This window comes from Stigmatopora nigra, chromosome 3, assembly GCF_051989575.1.
Source record: "Stigmatopora nigra isolate UIUO_SnigA chromosome 3, RoL_Snig_1.1, whole genome shotgun sequence".
Lineage (NCBI taxonomy): Eukaryota > Metazoa > Chordata > Actinopteri > Syngnathiformes > Syngnathidae > Stigmatopora > Stigmatopora nigra.
The window spans coordinates 11515815-11536487 of record NC_135510.1 but is presented as its reverse complement, the minus strand read 5'-3'; the positions used below and the strand labels follow the sequence as shown (position 1 = coordinate 11536487).

Genomic DNA, 20673 nt, shown 5'->3' with positions numbered 1-20673 from the left:
GCCCAGAACACTCATACCCTTGAGGTGGCAGGAGAGGAGACTGGACCAGATCAAATTAAAATGTTCCATAAAAAAGAGTGGACTACCACTAACCAATCATAGTTTGTGAAAGCGATAATGTATCCATACGCCTGCGAGAAGGGTTTGGTGTCGCCAACTCAAAATCAGATTGGCTTTAACCAATCACATTTCTGCCAGTATTTGTTGCCAGGGTCAGAAAACTACCGGTGGGCTCTGCAGCATAAAATAGGTTTTGGTAAAATTGTTGCTTGAAAGGTTAAAGCAACAGTTTTATCAAAGCTTATTTTATGCTGCAGGGCCTCCAAGTTGATCTCTGACCCTGGAAACAAATAATGGCTGAAATGTGATTGGTTAAATGCTTAAATATGAAAACACACCTGGAAGCAGCACAACCAGGGGAAAGGCAATACAAGGAAGACAATTTTGAATTATTTGAGAATTCATGGACAAAATATAATTAGCATCAGTCTGTAATTCAGATATTTAGGGGGGCCAGCAGAGAAGGCCTTGCAGGCCCTGACAGTCCATGACTGCTGAATATACTCATTTGCGAGTAATTAACAGGGAAGGCAATTAACAGTTTCTATATAAGAGACATTTTATTCCTAGTCTCTCAGCAGGTGCACCAGTCAGTGCAAAAAGGTAATGCCAGCTCTCTAATTTGAAGCTATGCAGCTGTCTTTTCTTATTTTAAGAGCCTGCAGCTGTAAAGAGAGCTGTTTAGTCATCAGGTGCAGGGAATGTGTTGGCAGTTTCCCATTGCAGGAATTATCACAAGGGTGTTGGACCCCCTGTGGTAGATACATGGACAACAGCCATGCTCCTTAGCAATGTACCACTGTGGGTTGGTACATAGATAACGGTGGTTGATTATGGACACGTCCCAACACAAGCGAGGTTAGGCACAATATCTCCCGGGCTGTACGTTTTTTATGTATGTATGTGTGTGTGTGTGCGCATACACATATAAACACACCAGTGGTGTGCCGAAATACGACAGGTCAGGCTCGACTTTCAGCATTTGCTTCGATGGCCATAGTAAAGGAGGAGGAAAGAAAGGAGGATGGATATTGTGTACAGGTAAAAATGATTTTTGGTGAGTAAAATATGGCGATATTCCTAAAAAAAATTTCAATTGTATGAAGTTATTATTGATGAATTTTTTTATGTGTCGCAGCTGTAGCTGCAGTAGAGGTTTTATAGCCATACAATAGTTTTTGAGGGTTGTATTGAATCTGACAGCTGAAGGCGTCGTTAAGAACCCTTACACATGCTCACATGTGGCCACCAGCGCAGCATAGACAAAAATCAAGCAGATTTAAACATTATCTCTCATGTGCTTTAGGATTTCCCAGCCCTTCGTATTGACTGTAGCTCTTGTTCAGTTTTTCATGTATCGATCATATCAAGCCCCGCGACCCTTTTGAGGATAAGCGGAACGACAAATGAATGCAGGTTGACATGAAGAAACACATAACAACTGCCTCAAGACCATGGACCACGACATGCTGAGGCACATTCGGAATTCTCATTCAGATTTGATGTGGTCCGGGCTGCTGGTGGTGGCCATATGGAGCATTTGTGAAACATGAAATAAAACATTGACTATGAGCCGGTTTACATTAAAGTGGTTGCCAGCAAACCACAGAGCACATCTAAACAAATAAGCCAATACAGAACAAACAATCACAGTTGTCAATGGACAATTTGGAGTGTTCAGTCACCCTGGCAAGCACCTTGTTTTAATTTCAGATGAATATGCAAACGCAATGCTTACCCTGTTGAAAACAAATCAATGGATATCAATTCAAGCTGCAGATATAAGTCAGACAAGTTTCTCAGCTTCTGAAAAGAGATAGGTGATGCAATGGCAGTGTTTAGCAATACTTTTGAGAGGCAAAACTTGGGTGAGTTAACGGGCGGCATGGATATCAAAAGTCAAATTTGACCTACAGATTTGTAACAAAGTAGGAGAGGGAAATGTGTCTCCAAATACAAGTGTGATGACAATATATTATATGTATTATTGTATACATATAATTAACAAAATTTAAAAAAATGGTGTTCACATGTTTAAGTTTAGTCTATAGTGTTACCTGTTTGAAGACAGGGACAAAAGGGAGTTTCTCCAATATTTGGCATATTTAATGTGACTCTTGACTTAGTGTGTTTGCATTGCAAGGGATGCTTCTTTAGTTATTTTTTTCCAAACATACCTTTTTATTTTGTTTTGGTGATTGATCCCCGTAACAAGAAAACATTGACAAAACATCACAGCAAGGCAGACAAACAAAGGAAACAAATGAAGAAGGCAAAGTATTTATGCTAGTGGAATGCAACTGTGATCAAAGCTGCTCAAGAGACAAATAAACCTGCTGCAACAGATAGAGATAGCCCCCATTTCATAAGAGAAAACAAAAGTAGAAGGATACAAGTAAGAACAAGCAGTGATAATAGCCAAGAGTTGTTGGCTTGTCATCTTGATCTTTGCACAACTGAAGAAAAACGAACAGGTCTTGTCTCTGTGACATGATTAGTTTACCAGCAGTAGCATGGTGGATCTAAGCCCCATGTCAAGGATCCCCTGCTTCAATGCCACAGATCAGTGGGATTCTAGCAACAAGTGATACTCAGTTGTAAGAGGGGGGTTTAGAATGTTAGACTCTGGTACTACTAGAGGCAAAAAATGAAATTCCGAAAGATATACACAAATTCACTCTGAAGTTCAATTTAATATATGTCAAGAGCAAACTATTTTGGAGGAGAAGAGGATTTTGGCAGTGATATGTTTAGCAATAACAATTTATTTTTCAGATGAGTAAACACAGACAGTGTGAATAGTATCAGTTGAATGCTGGAATAAAATGTCTTCCTTTTATAAATGTGCTAATTCAGTATCCTACAGCCGATGAATAAATTAAAGTATATGCATATGTTTGATGTGCACATCTAGTTTTACTGGTTTAATGAAAAACACCCAGGTAATGAAAGTGATGTTGGTGATCTTGATTGAGAATCAATAGCCAGAGTAGGCAGATTAGATTGTCTCATTTTTCTTAACAACAGCATCCACTGTCATTGGGATAATGTTGAATGTGGCTGAGCAAGGAGTTGAGATGGGTACACAACTGAGCACAAGCTGTTTGAACCAGCTTTCTGCCTTGCTTAAGGGTGTCCAATGAGTAGTCAGGCAGTAGACTTGCACCAACAATTGGTTGCATTTTTCTGCCACAAGACTTGGTTTGAATCTCGGTGGATGATGAACCAATTTTACCATTAAAAAAGACTAAGTCATTCAGTCTTTTCTTAAATAAAATCACCAAATGACCACGTATAAGTGAGCCGCCTCATGGTGTAGTGGGTCAGTCACCTGCTTCCCATGTAGGAGGTAAGGGTTCACATCCTGGTGTCACCAGTCCTTATTTCAAGTATTGATGGACAAAATATAATATATATTATTCAGATATTTCTTAGGCCAGCAGAAAAGGCTTTGAAGGCCCTGACGGCACACGACTGATGAAACATAATTTTATCAAATATTTGCCAATATTTCCTATGGTTCTTTGTTGTATTACTTATACATCCAAAGAACAGAGAAATAGCCTTTTAAAAGAAAAAACCCAATTTGCACAACATTCATTCATCATCAGAATAAAATACTGTGAACCTTAAACTTAATCTACATTCTGCAGCATTTTCTTCTAAAGAAAAACAATCATTTTCACCTCCTTCACCAGTGGGGAAGCTGACATCCCGTGTGCGGTTTTAAAGGAAAAACGCTCTGTAAATACCATATTAGTTGTTAGGGTTGCTAGGTTTTTTTCATTATGATTTTTTCCCCCTGGTGTCCTGTCCGAGTGATTGCCCATTGTCTTCAGCTGTTGTTTCTCCGCCCCTGGGGTACCCTTCTCCTGTTTTCCCGGTGTTCCTAATTGTCTCGTCAACCCATGTCTATTTAAACCCCACTGATTGCTTAGCCATTGTTGGATCGTCTGATGATTCAACCATGCCATATTTCCACGTTTCCTCGATCCATGTGCCTCATTCCTCGCTTTCCCGTGTTTCTCCTCGTCAGGGTTGGTTGTTATTTGACGCCAAATCTTTTGTTACTCTCTATTGCTTCCAGTTTAAGTTATTAAAGTTTCTTCTGATTACAACATCCCCATTCCCACTTTTTTCTCGCTATGACGTCGGCGAAAGCCGTAACATTAGCAGTGAAAATCCAGAACTGAGGGCAAGGGGGATTTTGCATAGTGAGCAGTTAAATCTGAGTTTTAAAAATAACAATAGAGTATGCATTGGAAATGGGTTGTTCCAACCTAAAGAAGAGAGGAATGTTGGACTTCAGAGTCATTTTCTGGAGTCAAAATCCACCCTTTGACTTTGCAAGGCTGAGCCTATGTACATTGTTGGGGCTTGTGGATGAATGGAGCAAGAAAAAGAATTGCATAATTCCAAGACTTAGATGCTGATGAAGCAAGCTTCTGGACAGCAGTAACCCGCTGAGTTGTTCTTGGCAAGACAATTATTGTTTTACAAGTGTCCTTTAGAGGATGCATCGATTGATGAATTCTTCTTTCCTGTGTTCAGCCTCCTGTTCAGGAGTGATTGACACTCAAGGGAAGATGACAGATGATTTCTCCAGACACCCCAGAGGAGTGGAAAATTAGAAAAATAACTTGTGACGTAAAATCGCACAGCTTGATATGCAGAGGCGATTTTAAATACTACGGATCCATGCTCACGCTTTACCACAAGGGGAAATAGTGACAAATCTGATCTGCTCTGTATTTTCCAACCTTCTGTAGAAATCCCCAGATGTTTTTTTTTAAAACTTTATCTTCAATCAAAGAAGTCCAGATTGCAGTCTGTCTCTCAATATGTTTTGTTCTACATTATTAGTTCGATAGATAAACCACATGGCTTTAGCACAGCCTTGCAAGTAATGAAGTCTCGATTTGTAACAGAATCTAACCCCTTTTGTAGTAACTGTCTTAATTGGTAGAATTTGTGTAGCGAAAAACTGAAAGCTCAAGTTAAAGAAAAAAATGAGAAATATTTCATTTTGCTTGCCTCATCTCAACAAAATGGTAGAAAGAGCATGTTTCTGTATGCCATTGGAAGAGAAAAAAGAAAACATTGACACTTTGGTCCTTTTTTTAGAACAAAATGAGCGTTCTGCCATGCTTAGTCATTTTGTTGTTGTGCGTAACACTACGTAAAACATATGTGAAAAATCCTTTTTTATTAGTATCTTCGCATACAGCATTCATGTTGTGAAGTACTTATGTACATCATCCTTATTTAATATTTTGCTACTTCTGACCACTTTCCCTTATTGTTTCCCGTATTGCTTATTTGTTTACTTCATGCACTTGTAACTTTGATGGCGTGACAGTCATTTAAAGAAGCATTAGATTTTCCAATATTTTAAACTGATTCATGTGAAATAGTTAATGGGTGTGCCCTGCGTGAAGAGTTATACCAGTGTAGTTTAAAAAATATATAATTTATACTAGACACACTCGCACGCACACACATGCTCACGCATACTTTACTATTGGAATTCATAATGGTTTTCTTTTTTGCATTATATGCTTCAGAGACAATCCCAATCTATTGGGAATTGATACGTTTACTATACATAGGAAGACAGAATTCTTCAAACCATCCCAAAAAAATGTACTTTTATTTTTTAATTGTTAATTAGCCATATAAGGATCACATATGTGACAATTTGGTCTTGTTTATTCTCTTTTCAAATATGAATGGCATTTGAAGATAACTGAATTGTTTGGTGTAAATATTCTCAATGCTACAAAATAGTTCTCAACAACAAAACAAATCCAATGCCAGATCCGAAATGTTACAATACCAATTACACAAAAAGTAGAAAACGTATGTACGTATATAGAAAATACAACACACAGCAAAAAGGAAAATACAATCATATAGATTAAATATTAGGTACGACATTCATTCATAAATTAAGTGGAATTACTATGAAGTACCTGCTGTTATTGGAAGATAGTAATTTCTTTCCCTTTCTGTTTTACATTAAATTCTTTGGAACATACTATGGACTCATTAGAACTGTATTGTGGCAGGATGTTTTTGGAATGTCACTGTAAGGGGTTGTTTGTGTACACAGCAAGAGCAGGTGGAGTAAAAGCAATTTGAATGAAAATTAGTCCAAATATGAAGTGATGCTAAACATATAAAATAAAATATTCATGCTAAATATTTATGAGAGGCTCCTGAAAAAAACATGTTAGAAAATAAGGTAAATTCACAAAAAGTGAAAATTTGAATCAGTACCTTGCTTTGTTGTTACAAATTGTGGTGAATTATGTCTTATTTGAAATTGTTAGTCAAGAGCAAAAATTTCATTGATTTTAGGTCTAATTTGAAATGGGGAAAGATAAATGCTTGAAGATGAATTAAATGAATTCTTACTAGGTACAGTGACTTTGCACTTCCCTTGAATCCATTTCCTAAAATAAAACGTTTGTCTCATTGTACACATTTAAATCAAGTCTAATCCTGTTCACTTGCGTAAAAAATATATTCATTTTAAGATGATAATAACTAACCTATATTTTATGTTTAAGAACAATTTATAGTACATTTTTGTATTGTAAGGGTTTGCAAAGCGCAATATGCTAAATGCAATATAACTAAGTTGAAGGGTTTGGCGACTACAAGGCCCTGAGTTTTGCCAACAGAGCTTCTACATCCGACTCACCATTGGTGCTACAGACGATTGAACCAGTTGATGATGGCTGGGATGTCAGAAACTCACTTTCAATGGTTTTCTTGATCTCTGTAGATTTATGTTCTTTCCCCACTGGAACTATTTCACTCTCTGAACCTAAACAGCGGCCTGGCGGATTCCTGTCCTTGGACACCCGCTGGGAACACACTGCCACTTTGGATGGTGCTGCTGAAGCTGCTTGGCTTTCTTTCTCCTTTTTGAGTGCAGCCTTTTCCACGACTGAACGAGGATTCACATTCAGCCGGGAACGAGTGCGAAGTAAAGGTGCTGTTTTGTTTTCTGCAAAGAAAAAAAAAAAAAACTAAATACAACTAAGTATTAAATATGACTGTGTGATTTAGGGAAATTGAAATTTGTACGCCAAAACATTGTTAGATGAATACAGGCAAAAGGGGTTAAAATGCTTAAAAATCACAAAAAACAAAATTGGAATTGTCAGTTTGTGGGAAACATGATGGCAAGACAGGCATTCCAGCACAGAAAAGTGAAAGGCATTGATGTAAGTAAGGGAGCACCAAATGGATATATCTGTCTATTTACTTTAAATGGGCTGTTAAGATTGAAAACACAAATGTATTTGACTTTGTTGGCATAACCAAACAACCTAACAAACTACAATAAAGGAGAAATGGCTAATATACCAGAACAGAAACATAATATTGTTTTTATTAACCTATATTTCAATTTCAGTTATATACATATCCTGGCTTCGATAAAAAGTCCGTCCTCCAGGGTGGAGTTTGCATGTTTTTAAACGTTGCCATTGTCGTTTTTTTTTTTTTTTTTTTTTAAAGACGCAAACTTTTGTTTAGCTACATCGACAGCAATCTTAATAATTCACAGATCAATCTCCCAAGCCTGCATTAAATGTCATTGTATGAATACAATTTGGTGATTGAGTCAGCCAATGTCTTCCCTATCTGAGCTAATTCAGTCTTCCGGTGAAATAGGTTACATTTTAAACATTCCTACAAACCATAAACCTCCTCCACAAGCACGCAAATGCGTATATAAAGCTGGTGTCCACATCATAACCTGTATGCCCTGTTTGCACTAACACTGCAAGGTTTCACAATCATTACATAGCTTATTCATCTTCCTCTATCACACTACAGTCGTTCTCATCATCGTAGTTATTTATCTCCACTTACACCCAATGTCTTCCACAGCCTTTTCTTCACTACTTCCACCTATCTGCTTTCATGTATAGATCAAATCAGGGAAACAGAGCGCCGGTTCAAACCACACGTGCATTTTGAATTAATAATCCCTCTGAGTAGAATTTAGACTTCATCATCAGTAGCTGCGGGCTGGCAGGAGAGGTTGGATCCATATTCATTTGACCTTGAGACAAGAATAGTATGGCAGAAGCGCACAAACCACTGCATTTAATGTTTCTTGAGCATGAGATGTCTGGCAAACAGGAGTCAAACACAACAGAGCAGAACAGATCACTCTGTCAGCCAATCAGTAATGAGTTTGGAGCATGGCCAGTCAGTCATGACAGTGTGTTTTATGGGCACACTGACGAATGACAAGGAACGTCCCTGAACACAAACTGTGACAAATAAATAAGGATATAGCGAGTAGAGAGGGAAGACAAGACAACCCATGAGTGTGAAATTAAGCAAAGTAAGTCTTCGATCATAGGCGTTTGCCCAGCACCCCCAACATATCTCCACAAATTGTAAGACACAATGGTATTTGGAAAAAAAGGACAACATTGTTAGACTCTGACTCAACATATGCTACTTCTGAAAAGCCAAGTCATTTCATCATTCCAATCTTTCTCTCTCTCCCTGACATGTACCCTAAAGATATTTTTTCTTCTGTGTGATGTTTTCAATGCCTCAAACGCATCTACGTATCTTACCAAACACAAGAACAAAATCGAAAATTGTCAATTATGGTATTAGAAATTTGCAATTCCATATCTAAAATCTAGCATTCATTCATTTTCAACACTGTTGATCATTTTCAGGATCATGTGGTGCTGGTATCTATCCCAGTGACTTTGAGCTAAAGGCAGACTACACACTAGACCGGTCGCTAGTCAGTCATAGGGCAAACATTGAGAAAGACAACCATTCACCCTCACACTTGCACTGTTACTGAGTGGTAATCAAAGCCAAGCTGCTAGTTCTGAAGGCAGACAGAAGAACCACTCTACCATCTGCTGTGAAATCTAACATGTTCCTGTAAAATTGAATGCCAGACTTCTTCTGAAACAGGAGGGAGAGCAAGTATTTAGAAAATCTTTAAGTTACAACGAATTATTCTATACAGTGTTTGTCAGATAATACATTTCTGCCTTTGCTACAATACCTCTATTAAGTACCTCAATGCTGATGCCAAACCTGTCAGACAGCATAATTAAAAAATAAATAAATAAAATAAAAAAAGGGGTGGAAATTTTAAATACTTTATGTATATGAAATCTTTGTACAATTTGCACTCTTAACTGCAACACACTAATATCCAAGCTTTGCAGAGCTTGAATGCATAATTGCATTTTAATTAGATTAACAAGATATTTTGCCATATGAACGTAGTTTTATGCTGTGGAAAAGAAAAACTACACTATACTATACTCTTTACTTACAATGATTCATTAAAAGAGTCATCACTTTAGTGGCAAACAAAAATATCGAATCCTATGATATGTATTAAAACCTTAAAATTCACTAGCACGTCATATCTTTTTCATTTCCATCTTTACTTAAGGAAGATTTATGAGAATAAACTAGTGTAAATAGTCAAAGTGCTCTCAGGTCAAGATTCTTCTCAGGGAGCCTTTGCGTGACAGGCCCACTCGCTGTCCTTTGAAGTCAAACAGCATTTCAATGTATGCCTTCATGGTAAGCTGTAAAGCAAGGCTGAAACATGTGAAGCTTGTGTCATCTCAAAGTTGCTAACTTGATCCAAGATCTGACACTGCAAGTCAAGCGGAAGTTCCTATCAGATAACTGTTTGACTCAAGACGAGGGTGTTTAACTACACCTAGAGCTGTGAAACAAAAGTATTGATATACCCACTTAATCAATAAACAATCAGGCAAGAGTTAGGGCCTCCACTGAATCTTAACTCTTCAGTTTACTAAGACATTTAGTAAGCGCTGGATTTGTTGTCTGTCCGAGCTCCTGATGAGCTACATGAACTAAGGTAATGAACTACTGCTTAATCAGTCAATCAGGGTCCAGGCCAGAAACATTCATTCCCACTGATTTGTAATTATCAGGACAGTCTGGACAATTCTCAACTTCCAACTTTGAGAAAGGGTTTGAGGAAAAGGACAAAACACGCTAAACTAAGTAGGTCTGGGAATTAGCGCCAATGGGCTGAACTTTGAATTCATTTTATGCATGTATATAGCTCATCTCATTTTCTGAACTGCTTTATCCTCACTAGCGTTACAGTGATAGGGGGGGTCTTGTAGCCTATCGCAGCTGACTTCAGGCCAGAGGCAGGGGACACATACATATACATATATGTATGTGTGTACTATATATATATATATATATATATATATATATATAAATATATATATATATACATACATACATATACATATATGTATATATGTATATATGTATATATGTATATATGTATATATGTATATATGTATATATGTATATATGTATATATGTATATATGTATATATGTATATATGTATATATATATATATATATATATATATATATATATATATATATATATATATATATATATATATATATATATATATATATATATATATATATATATATATATATATATATATATATATATATATATATATATATATATATATATATATATATATATATATATATATATATATATATATATATATATATATATATATATATATATATATATATATATATATATATATATATATATATATATATATATATATATATATATATATATATATATATACATATATATATATATATATATATATATATATATATATATATATATATATATATATATATATATATATATATATATATATATATATATATATATAAAAAAATAAGTATATAGTATTCTGTGGTACACACACATTATAAAACACCTTTGTGGCAAAGGCAAAAGGCCCAGCCATTTTTTCCCTCTATCTGCAAATAGATATTTTTCCTCCTCTTTAGATCATTTGGCACATTTGCATTTGCCACTTCAAACAAGATGCAAATGTGCTTTTCCTCTCATCACTCTCAAACTTTCCATCTCTTCACTTCTATGAAGTTGGTAGTATTTGATCACTTAAGAAAGAAAGAAGTCAGACACTTATAAGAAAAGAAAATGCAGTTTCTCCCCGTGGAGTGATTGACATAGCATGTTACAGTTGAAAGGGATCAAATTGACTATACAGTGGAAACAAGATGATTACATAAAATAGAAAAATACAATAAACAATAGACATGTCTCCCTAAAGTAAAGACCCTATCTTAAATACTAGGATGGTCAACCCCAATGTAGAATACAAACTTCTTTTTTTTTTATCCAATTCTTCTTAAATTTGTATCCTGGAAAACATGCCGAGATGTATTATAAATACTATAAAGTATGTGCTTGTCACACACCACTAAAATCATGCACTTCTCTTTACTGACAAAGTGTAGAACCTGGATATTATATCTGGGTTGACCAGTCTCCTCATAGGTAGTTTTTCGATTGACAAACCCATTTCCGACTAGTTGTAGAGGTAGGCGACAGAAATAGAACTCTATTCTATTCGCATTGCAGACTCACGTGTGCACGTGCACACACAATTTGTTGCATGTCACTTCGCCGCAAGAGGGAGGCGATTTTGACTCGTCGCAGGACTGATATATATAATGAATTGAACACGAGCGATGTTGCTGCCTGTGTGTCTTGTCCATAACTCATCTGCTTCCATTAATCCATCCATTTTCTCACGCTTATTTGAGGTCCGGTCGTGTGAGTAGCAGCTTCAACAGGAAAGCCAACACTCATTGACCGAACTCATAAACAACTAAAAAAAACTTCAAAGATTTTTGCAATTAAAGTAAAAGCATTGTAGCATTTCCACCGCAGAATGCCAATTATTACTGTGCTGGCTGTAGAAAGACCTAATTGTTTTGTTTTTGTTTGAATGAAATGGGCAGTGGTTGTGCACTTATCCTTGTCCATTTACCAACAAGTATTTCATACGCTTCAGTATTTATTAGAAATATTGTAACTGTCATATTGTTGAATGACAGTTATTGACAGACTTTATAACTGAATCAAACTTAAATGTGAAACAGAGAAATGAGCATAACAAACTATAGGTTTGTATCACTTGGAGAGGGTTTTGTTATTGCTATTATTTTCATATTACTCACTTTATTGCTTGAAAAGAAAAAGCACATCAAATGCTCTATTCTCATTATAGGGTTTTTTAAACTGAGCAATTAAAACACTATAAGAAACAGCAAAAACACCTGGCAGATGGCATAGCAGCCAGCCTCCAATTCTACTTTGCCTTACTGTAATTATTTCTACATGCAAAGCAATGGGCTGAGAATGTAATCTTATATTGGGACATCACCACTTTTATGGGTCTGCCTTTAGTTCCACCGTGCCCATAGACACGCAGTTTCCATTCACCCTTTTTATTAAGTCTTGGCAGTTTCACAGATAAATAAGAGCAACTGGAATTCAAATCCCCTGGCTGGAATTAAACATTGTATCGTGGTTACAATCATTCATTCATTTTCTGAACCATTCATCCTAACAAGGGAGGTACCTATCCTTGCTAACTACTGGCACCAGGTGGGACACCCTGAATCACTAATCAGCCAATCGCTGGGCACAAAGAGATTGACAACCATTCACTCTCACACTCATACCTAGGGCAATTTAGGGTGTTCAATCAGCCTACCCTGCATGTTTTTTGGGATGTGGGAGGAAACCGCAGTACCCGGAGAAAACGCCTCTCTCAAAAATGTTCTGCATATACACAATGACAATAGGTTAATGTGATATCCTCCATTTGATTGGAAATAAGATTAAATGTTAGCTTTCAATATACATTTTTGTCTTTTCATTTTGAAGTGTTCGTTTTTTGCCATTGTTTTCACTGCCAGCTGAGGGTTTGTGTGAAACACTCAGCCTGGTTGACAGATATCAACATGCAAGACCAGTCCTGCCAAACAGACTTATAAATTCCAAACGGCCTGGAGACATGCTCTATATTTCATTGAAGTTGAATATTTAAAAAGATCAACCCACTCAAAACCCTATAAACCTATCGTTCTGGGGCCTTGTGTCCTAAAAATAAAATCGCATCTGCCATATCGCATTACAGACAGCCACATCGTACCCCATTTCGTCACCAGTTAGCACCCTGTTCGCCTCCTTTTCTGACAAAAACCATCTGGTAACCAACCTCTCTCTCTCTCCATCAACACAGAGTCTGTCCTCTTTCTCTGCCAAATAACTTTTCACTTCTTACAGTTTCCCTTTTCCTTCTTCAGGAACTCAGTTTCAGGTATTTCTCACACCCCCTGAGCTGTTCTTCAAAATTATTTAACAAACCACCAAGTACAGGATACAGTATCCTTTTTGATTTGTGTCTTGAAATTAGATAGTTTAACCTGTGATAAAAACTGATAACTATGAGATTTGGAATTTGGAACTGTAAACTCGAAACAGTAGCGCTTGTTGCGAATGACAGACAGCAGATTTCCATTAATAGTGATATGCGCTTTGGACAAATTATTTCTAAAAGAAAACTATAAACACCACAATATATTCATGCAGGAAATATACATTAATAATTTATATGCAATTTGTGCATATGTAAAGTCCTTTTTATACTACATCTTGATTAATAAGTAAATATACATGCTTCAAAATGAAACATGCTATTACAAAATGTTATTGAGAAAAATATGGTAGTTTGCTTGCCATTATGGCGCAAAAATTTCAAAGACTTCAACAGATTATGTACTTTTAAGTTTTTCTTTATTACTTTAATGTAAGGTAAATTGACTTTTGGAATATGATAACGTTGGTATGCTCGTTAACGTTGCTTAGCTGGAGGGTAAACTGACTTGGGTAACGCTAGCGTCTTTACACATGTACATATGTTGGCCCGTTATTGAAATTTAAATTGATTTAGGAATGAAATTGTTCTGTGGATGCTGTCACTGCATATATTATTTATTTATATTCCATTGCCATATAATTATAAATATTGTTATTACAAACTGCTGGAGCCTAACCCAGGTGACATCGGGCGAAAAGCAGACTACACCCTAGACTGGTTGCTAGTCAGCTACAGGGCACACAGAGAGACACTCACAATCATACCGTCTGCCCCCACATAAGTTAGGCGAGTAAACCTCTACAACACGAGGCGGCTATCAACAAAACAAAAAAATAAATATCAATAACTAGCGTGACAGTTCAAGTCTTAAAAAGACGAGTGGATGGTGGGTGCAGTTCTTTTTGTTATTTTTGATTGCAATGTGTGGTTAAATGAAAGATCCAATAACACAGAATGTCGGCATTAAGGAAATAATGGATGAAAGCGCAAGACATCATGCCTGAGATGCATGCACATAGTCTGGCAGTTTGGCTCTCGAGCACAGTGACCTTGTTTTGCACGATTAGAAGAACCACTGGGGCATGATTGGTTATGTTACATTACTCTCCCTCGTTTCTTCTCCTTGCTGTCATCTCATATTATTCAATATTGCACTCCATTATATTTCATTATTTTTTAAGGCAATTGTTTCTTATAATGACACATTTTAAATGCCACATGACAAATATACGTATTTAGTAATACCTTGACATAGGAGTGCCCCGACATACAAGGAATTTGAGATATGGGTAAAATTACGAGCAAATCTTTATCTTGAGATATGAGACACAGTCTGAAATACGAGCATTCGAGACGGCCAGGTGGCCAGGGCGCAAAAGGCTGCTTATTATTTCATCGCGCTGTCTTTCTCACTACATCTCCCTCATGCAAAGATCTCAACGGAGCGTTGCATTCTTTTTGCGTTATTCTAAAGTTTATGCCACACAGTGTGATGACAGACTTACATTAACTTGATTGGATGATCTGCCTAGCCAGAAAACTGAGCACGTTTTCTTAGTTGGCAAATGGGAAAGTATGCCTAAAATGATTTACAGCATGAAGCAAATATGTTAGCAAATAGTTTGACTTGGAGAAATCTCTATTTTGTTTTTGTCTGCTGCCAACACACACATAATGTGTATATAACGCCACAAAAAGACTGATAGCCATGTGCCCACAGCCAGTTCTGAGCCAAATGTTTATTCAATGCTGGCTGCCAGACTATCAGGAACAAACTGGCCGACACTACTGTCTAATTATCAATTACAAGCAATGGGGAGAAAATGTGAGCATATTTTGTGCTTATGATTTCCCGACTCTAAGGAATCAAGTGTCTACTTTCAGCGAAAGGGGAAAAGGGAGGTGCAGCTCAGTATCAGCATCACTTGGGGAAACATAATGCAATCGAATTAACAACTCAGCTAGTTTTTTTTTCCTCTGGCTTTTTTGTTTTTCTTATGTCAGACAGGGAGGGGTACAAAATTTGCATTAATGCAAAACACCTTACTATTCATGTATTCCTTACGCACACCACCATTTGTTATTTAATGTTATTTTGACGTCCATTTGCAATTTACCTTACAAAAATTTAGCCGAGAATACGACCAAGAGAGATAGTGTTTTATGAAGATTTTTGAACATATATATTTTTCATTTTGCATTTTCTGACTAAACACCCTACACCGAGTATCCTTTACAACCCTAAGCTTACTGTACAAGTTATAAACAAGTCTAGGTAGCTGCTCAGATGTTGTCGAAAACCATGGTAAAAAAAATAAAATACGGTAATCCTAATCCCGATGCCAGTGGTTACAACTGTGTGGCTTTCCTGCATTTCTTTGAGTTCTTTTCGTTTCATTAGTTTGGTGATGATGATAGCATAACTAAATTTTACTTGGCTAAATCTTACTATTGGGTTTATATCATGGGATGGAACAAGTGTTGCAGAAACACTGATTGATAAGCAAACCTGCAAACTTTAAGATCCCCCTGGCACTCCAGGCACTTGTAATAAATCATTGGCAGTTTCATTAGTTAGAAAGGGAGGAAAAAAATACAAGTAGAGGTAAGAACTACATAAAGAAATCAGCCCAAAGTCAACTCAACTCTTGTGCATAGAACTGAGCTGTCTGGTGGGAAAATTGAATTTTTTCCTCCATCATCTATTGTCCAACACAATATTTTCTTTGTAAAATCTTAAGAAATGCCATCAAAGTTATTAAAGAACACATCTTTTTCATGCCCAGAGCATTGGATGGAATAGGGGACAACATTTGCTATGGGCCAATTCTTGTTTGGTCATGCTTAAATACTGATCTCCCACTGGAACTTCCTACTGTTCCACTCAATTGCTTTCACTTGCTCAATATTTTTGTGGTGTTGTGTCTGTCAAAACACCTTTATCACGCCCTTCCCTGTGTGAGGCAGTGATTGTAGTTGTTTGTATTGATTTTTATTTATTGCGCTTAGATCTTCAAAGATGATCATTTAATCTTATTAAAAGCAAAGTCAACTGCATTACCCTACTTCATAAGTCTTCACAGTCTTTCACAGTCATGGCGACTGGGACCAAGCAAAGATGCAATGGCTTACATTTAATACAAGACATGAAAAGATTAAAAAAAGAGACTCAGTGGGCTGTCAATGTGTGAAGTTAAGTTTGCATATAAAAGAATAGCAGTGGTTTAACATTAAGTGATTTATTATTTGATTCCACTGCACTGCCAGGAAAGGAGATCACAGACGTCATTTTACTTGATCTATTTTGGTGCCTATCATTTTGCCTCTACAACATCCGAGACAGATAATTATCCATTAAACAAGGAATATGTCCTGCATTCTGTCATTTCCTACATCAAACTGTTTTTAAATGACACAGTCAAGTGACAAGCATATTGAATGCATTGATTGCAATAACTATGAAATAACTTCTTCCCATCAATAATTGTGTAGCTTCCAAGTAAGACCTTTCCTTTTCTGACCTTTCAAAAGCTTAAATAAATTTTGACATCCTTTTACCAAACTCAAGGTGACAGCTAACAAAAATGTAATGGAATTATCAGACAATGCATGAAAAAAAACATTGTCAAAGACATACAGTGTCAGTTAAAAGCTATGACTGTTTTATATATAAATAAGTCTCCTACTGCGCAATCAATCCATCATTCTGCAGAGCCCAATCCCATTTAGAGAGCCAAGGGGCCCCAGGGCCTTATCCTAATCAAAGCCACCTACAACAGAGCCTAACAATCACTAGATGATTTTTGTCCCCAACTAGATGCAGCCTAGAGCTCCTAGTCTGATTAGTTTGTATTTTAAGGCCAACATAAGGCCTACCACACACCAATAATCCATAATTGGAGAATGTTGAATTGATCAATTACAAAAATTTACAACAAGGTAGGGAAATATGGAGGAGAGTTATACAGATGGTTAAATGGAGGAGATTAAGATGTGGATGTATGGAATTGAGCAAGACACCTGATGAATAGAAACAAGTCAACAAGGCCAAGGCAGTTGCTGCCAACAGGGATAAAGTGGTTTTACCTTCACAAGCCATAAAGGAGTTATTATAGAACAGTAAATTTAAATACAAGATACTGATGTAAACTGCTGTAAAAAAAACTTTATCATCTCAACTATCAAACATGCACACAAAGTAGCATACTAGAATGCTCAAATTACAGCTTCCTATATGCTAGCTAGGTTATGCAGATAGGTTCATGCACCCTATTGCCCTGATAAGCGGGTAGAAATTTAATGAATCAAACAATGTACATCATGCTGTTACTTTAGGCATATCAACTGCTTTAATATTTCTTTGTCTCACAATGTCTCTTTGTTTCTGATGCAGCCACATTGATCTCTTTCCGCCCACACTCCTTATAGTATCTCCCTATACTTTGTCGGTTTCCAAATAAGAACAACAGCAGTCCTTTAACATTTCCATCAAAGATGGGGGCAGAGGGAACTTGTATAACTGTATCCATGTGTGCAGTTTCCAATACCTTTGCAATTTTAATGTGTTTTAGGAACAAACTTCACATTCATAAAATGCTTACAAGAAATATAACTAATGTTTGTACCAACAGCTCTGTGCCTACTGCCACAATAGGTCCACATACAAAATAAAAGTTACCTTCCAGATGGCTGTGAATTAGATAGGATTTAACCAACCGCTAGTTTAACTCAACCCAAACTACAACAATCCATGTGAACACCAACCCTAATTTAGTTGATCTAATCTTATCTAACGCCACTGCAGTCAATAATATAGTACATGCGTAATGAACATGGCATTCGTTTTGTTGTCAAAAACAATAAATATTAATTTTATAGGGGGTGAAAGTTCTGAATAAGAGACCTGGTTGTTAGTTATATAGGAGTTGTTGATAGTATGTCCCAATGTTCACGAAAATGTGTTATGTATAGTGCAAAATAAAGACAAATTCATCAAATTCAGATTGTGGTGACGATGGCATTTGTAAATTGAGATGGAATTAAAAAAAAATGTTGACAGAGCCACCAATTTTGATGAGCGCGTGATTAATAGTCTCAGAATAAAGGCGAAAAACAGACACATAAATCATGAATTGATTAATTGTAGTGAATTACTTTTGAGCATTCCTAATATGTAAGGTATACATAGTTTGACAGGAATAGTTTGTATTGTTCTGCTGAATCTTTTGTAAATGTACATGGAACAAGACATGTTTGGATTTAATGAGTGTACCCTACATTGTTTTTTTTTGTGTGGAATATATACCTTAAAAAGTTAAATGGCAAGAATACAAATACAAATTTCATGTTGACGATAACAGTGGATGAAAGCGGTAGTGTTTTGCCTAACGAAAGTGTTCATTTCCCATAAGGACCGGCACATGAAAGTCAACATTTCGACAAACAATGGGAAAAGCAGAATGCACAAGCAGAAGTTAAAGGCTTGACTCAGCATTCCCTGTTCTATTTTTCTTTGATGTAAAATCCCACTGCCAAAAACTGGCTAGTCATACAAGCTGCGCAACAAACAGCATCACAGTATGATAGATGACCACAAAAGTAAGCAGGCACAAGGAGCACAATTCCCATTACATGCAAAGAAGGAAACAGTTAAGAATGATTTATGAGATCAAGAAGATAGTGTTGACCATGCCAGAGGCTTTAGCTAAATAGATTTTTGCTTTCTGCTTTACCATTATCAACAGGCTTTAGAACCTGACGGTAGGAGCCAGGGCTGATGGTCTGCTTGTTATCTGCAAGGGAGCCAGTCAAAATACAATGCCAAAATACACTGGAAAAGTGAATAAAGTTTGAACATTCATAACAAATTGGAGTAAGAAACACAGTGTTCAAAAGTACAACACGTGATTATGGTTAAAAATAAGAATTGTAGCATTTCAGGTGATATCTTTTTTAAGGTTACTAATTGTTCATTGCCTGCCAAGTCAATTTTAAAATTTTGGGGTCATGATTAAGACCTGAATTTTTTTTTATCCATTCACAATTTATTTTCTATTTAAAAGGGCCTTTTTTCATTTTCTAACAGGCTGGGCTTTGCACAAACAACCCTGTTCTATTTGGAAGGAGTCCTAAGTGTGTATATGGAGAAAAAAAGGGATACTTACCTCTGGGTCTAGGTGCTCTCTTCCTGCGGTCTCTGAATGCAGCTCCTGATTGTAGGGCTTCTAGCAGACAATCCATCACACCTGTCTCATCATTCTCTGAAACCCCAAGAACAATAAAGGGTTATTGAAGAAGTAAAGAAAACTAGATATGCTAGGTATGAAGGAAGATTGCTGTCAAATAACATGCAATTCATATCCCATTTAAATGTAGATCATGCTGTCAACACCTGACTTTGAGATATTTGCTAATTATATTTGTTTCCATGAAAATCCCAAAATGCATTTTTAGAATTGCAGTACATATTTTAAATTGCTTGGGTTACAATTGCTGTGGGTGTGTAGTGAGTTTGCTGACAGAGTATGAGAAATATATTGAATGAACAAGAAAATCATTTGTAATTATAAATACTAAAAACCTAAATTAACATGAGGTATAAGCTGGAAATAGCATTTTCCTCAAACAAACACGTTGTTGAAAACAGGTCTGTGCTTTTTCATCATTTGTCGTTCACAGAAGTTCAGCTTCGGTTCATGCTCACGTCTTGTTCGCCATCATTACTCAAAGCAAGAAGTAGCATGGATTTCTGTACAGGCCCAACTCTCCTTAACGTCTGAAATTGTCTTGCTTGCCGTGACAATTCATCACATGTAGCAAGTGTTTCAGACAGCAAAACCACTAACATATATTCAATCAGAAAGAGAATGGAGAAAACAAACAGACTGGGGAAAAAGCAACTGAAACTTGCAACTTCCAGGATTGTCTATTTGACATTAATACTAAAAAAATAAAAGAATATTTTTGTAAAATTGTATTTTCCGAGTTTTTTTCCCCCCTCAGTAACTATTTGTGGTTAATTTGTCATTTTTATATTGAACCGAATAAGATTGAAATGTTTACACTTTTTAAATTAATCATTCCTGAATCGGACCATAGACAGTGACTCGAGATATAAAGAAACCTGCTTTTTGAGTAAAATATTTACATCTAAACTAATTATTATTTATTTTTACTAATGTTTAGAAAATCTCTGAGTATCTGGGTTAAACCTTAGCACTCAACAAAAGTTTTGATGTTATAGTCAGTCAAATATATGACAGAACCTTGGCAAAAACAACAGTTCTGGTTTTATGCATATGTTTACACTGTC

The 20673-nt window shown here is 36.3% G+C and overlaps 1 protein-coding gene across 10 annotated transcripts in view; it reads right to left on the bottom strand.

The window, feature by feature from the left end:
* The window catches only part of LOC144194159 (protein diaphanous homolog 3-like), a 52680-nt gene that overhangs the window by 5557 nt on the left and 26450 nt on the right, over nucleotides 1-20673 (bottom strand). For 7 of the 10 annotated variants that reach the window (XR_013325847.1, XM_077713017.1, XM_077713021.1 and 4 more), the window contains 3 exons: nucleotides 19526-19621; nucleotides 19094-19153; nucleotides 6767-7075 (listed from right to left, as the gene is read on the bottom strand). Coding sequence is in view for 9 of the 10 variants with exons in the window: in XM_077713017.1 (XP_077569143.1) it covers nucleotides 6767-7075; nucleotides 19094-19153; nucleotides 19526-19621 (465 nt within the window). In the remaining variant the exon portion in view is untranslated. Of the gene's footprint in view, nucleotides 1-5693; nucleotides 7076-19093; nucleotides 19154-19525; nucleotides 19622-20673 lie in introns of those variants that run through there. The other 3 variants (XM_077713020.1, XM_077713024.1, XM_077713025.1) reach the window with 2 other exon arrangements.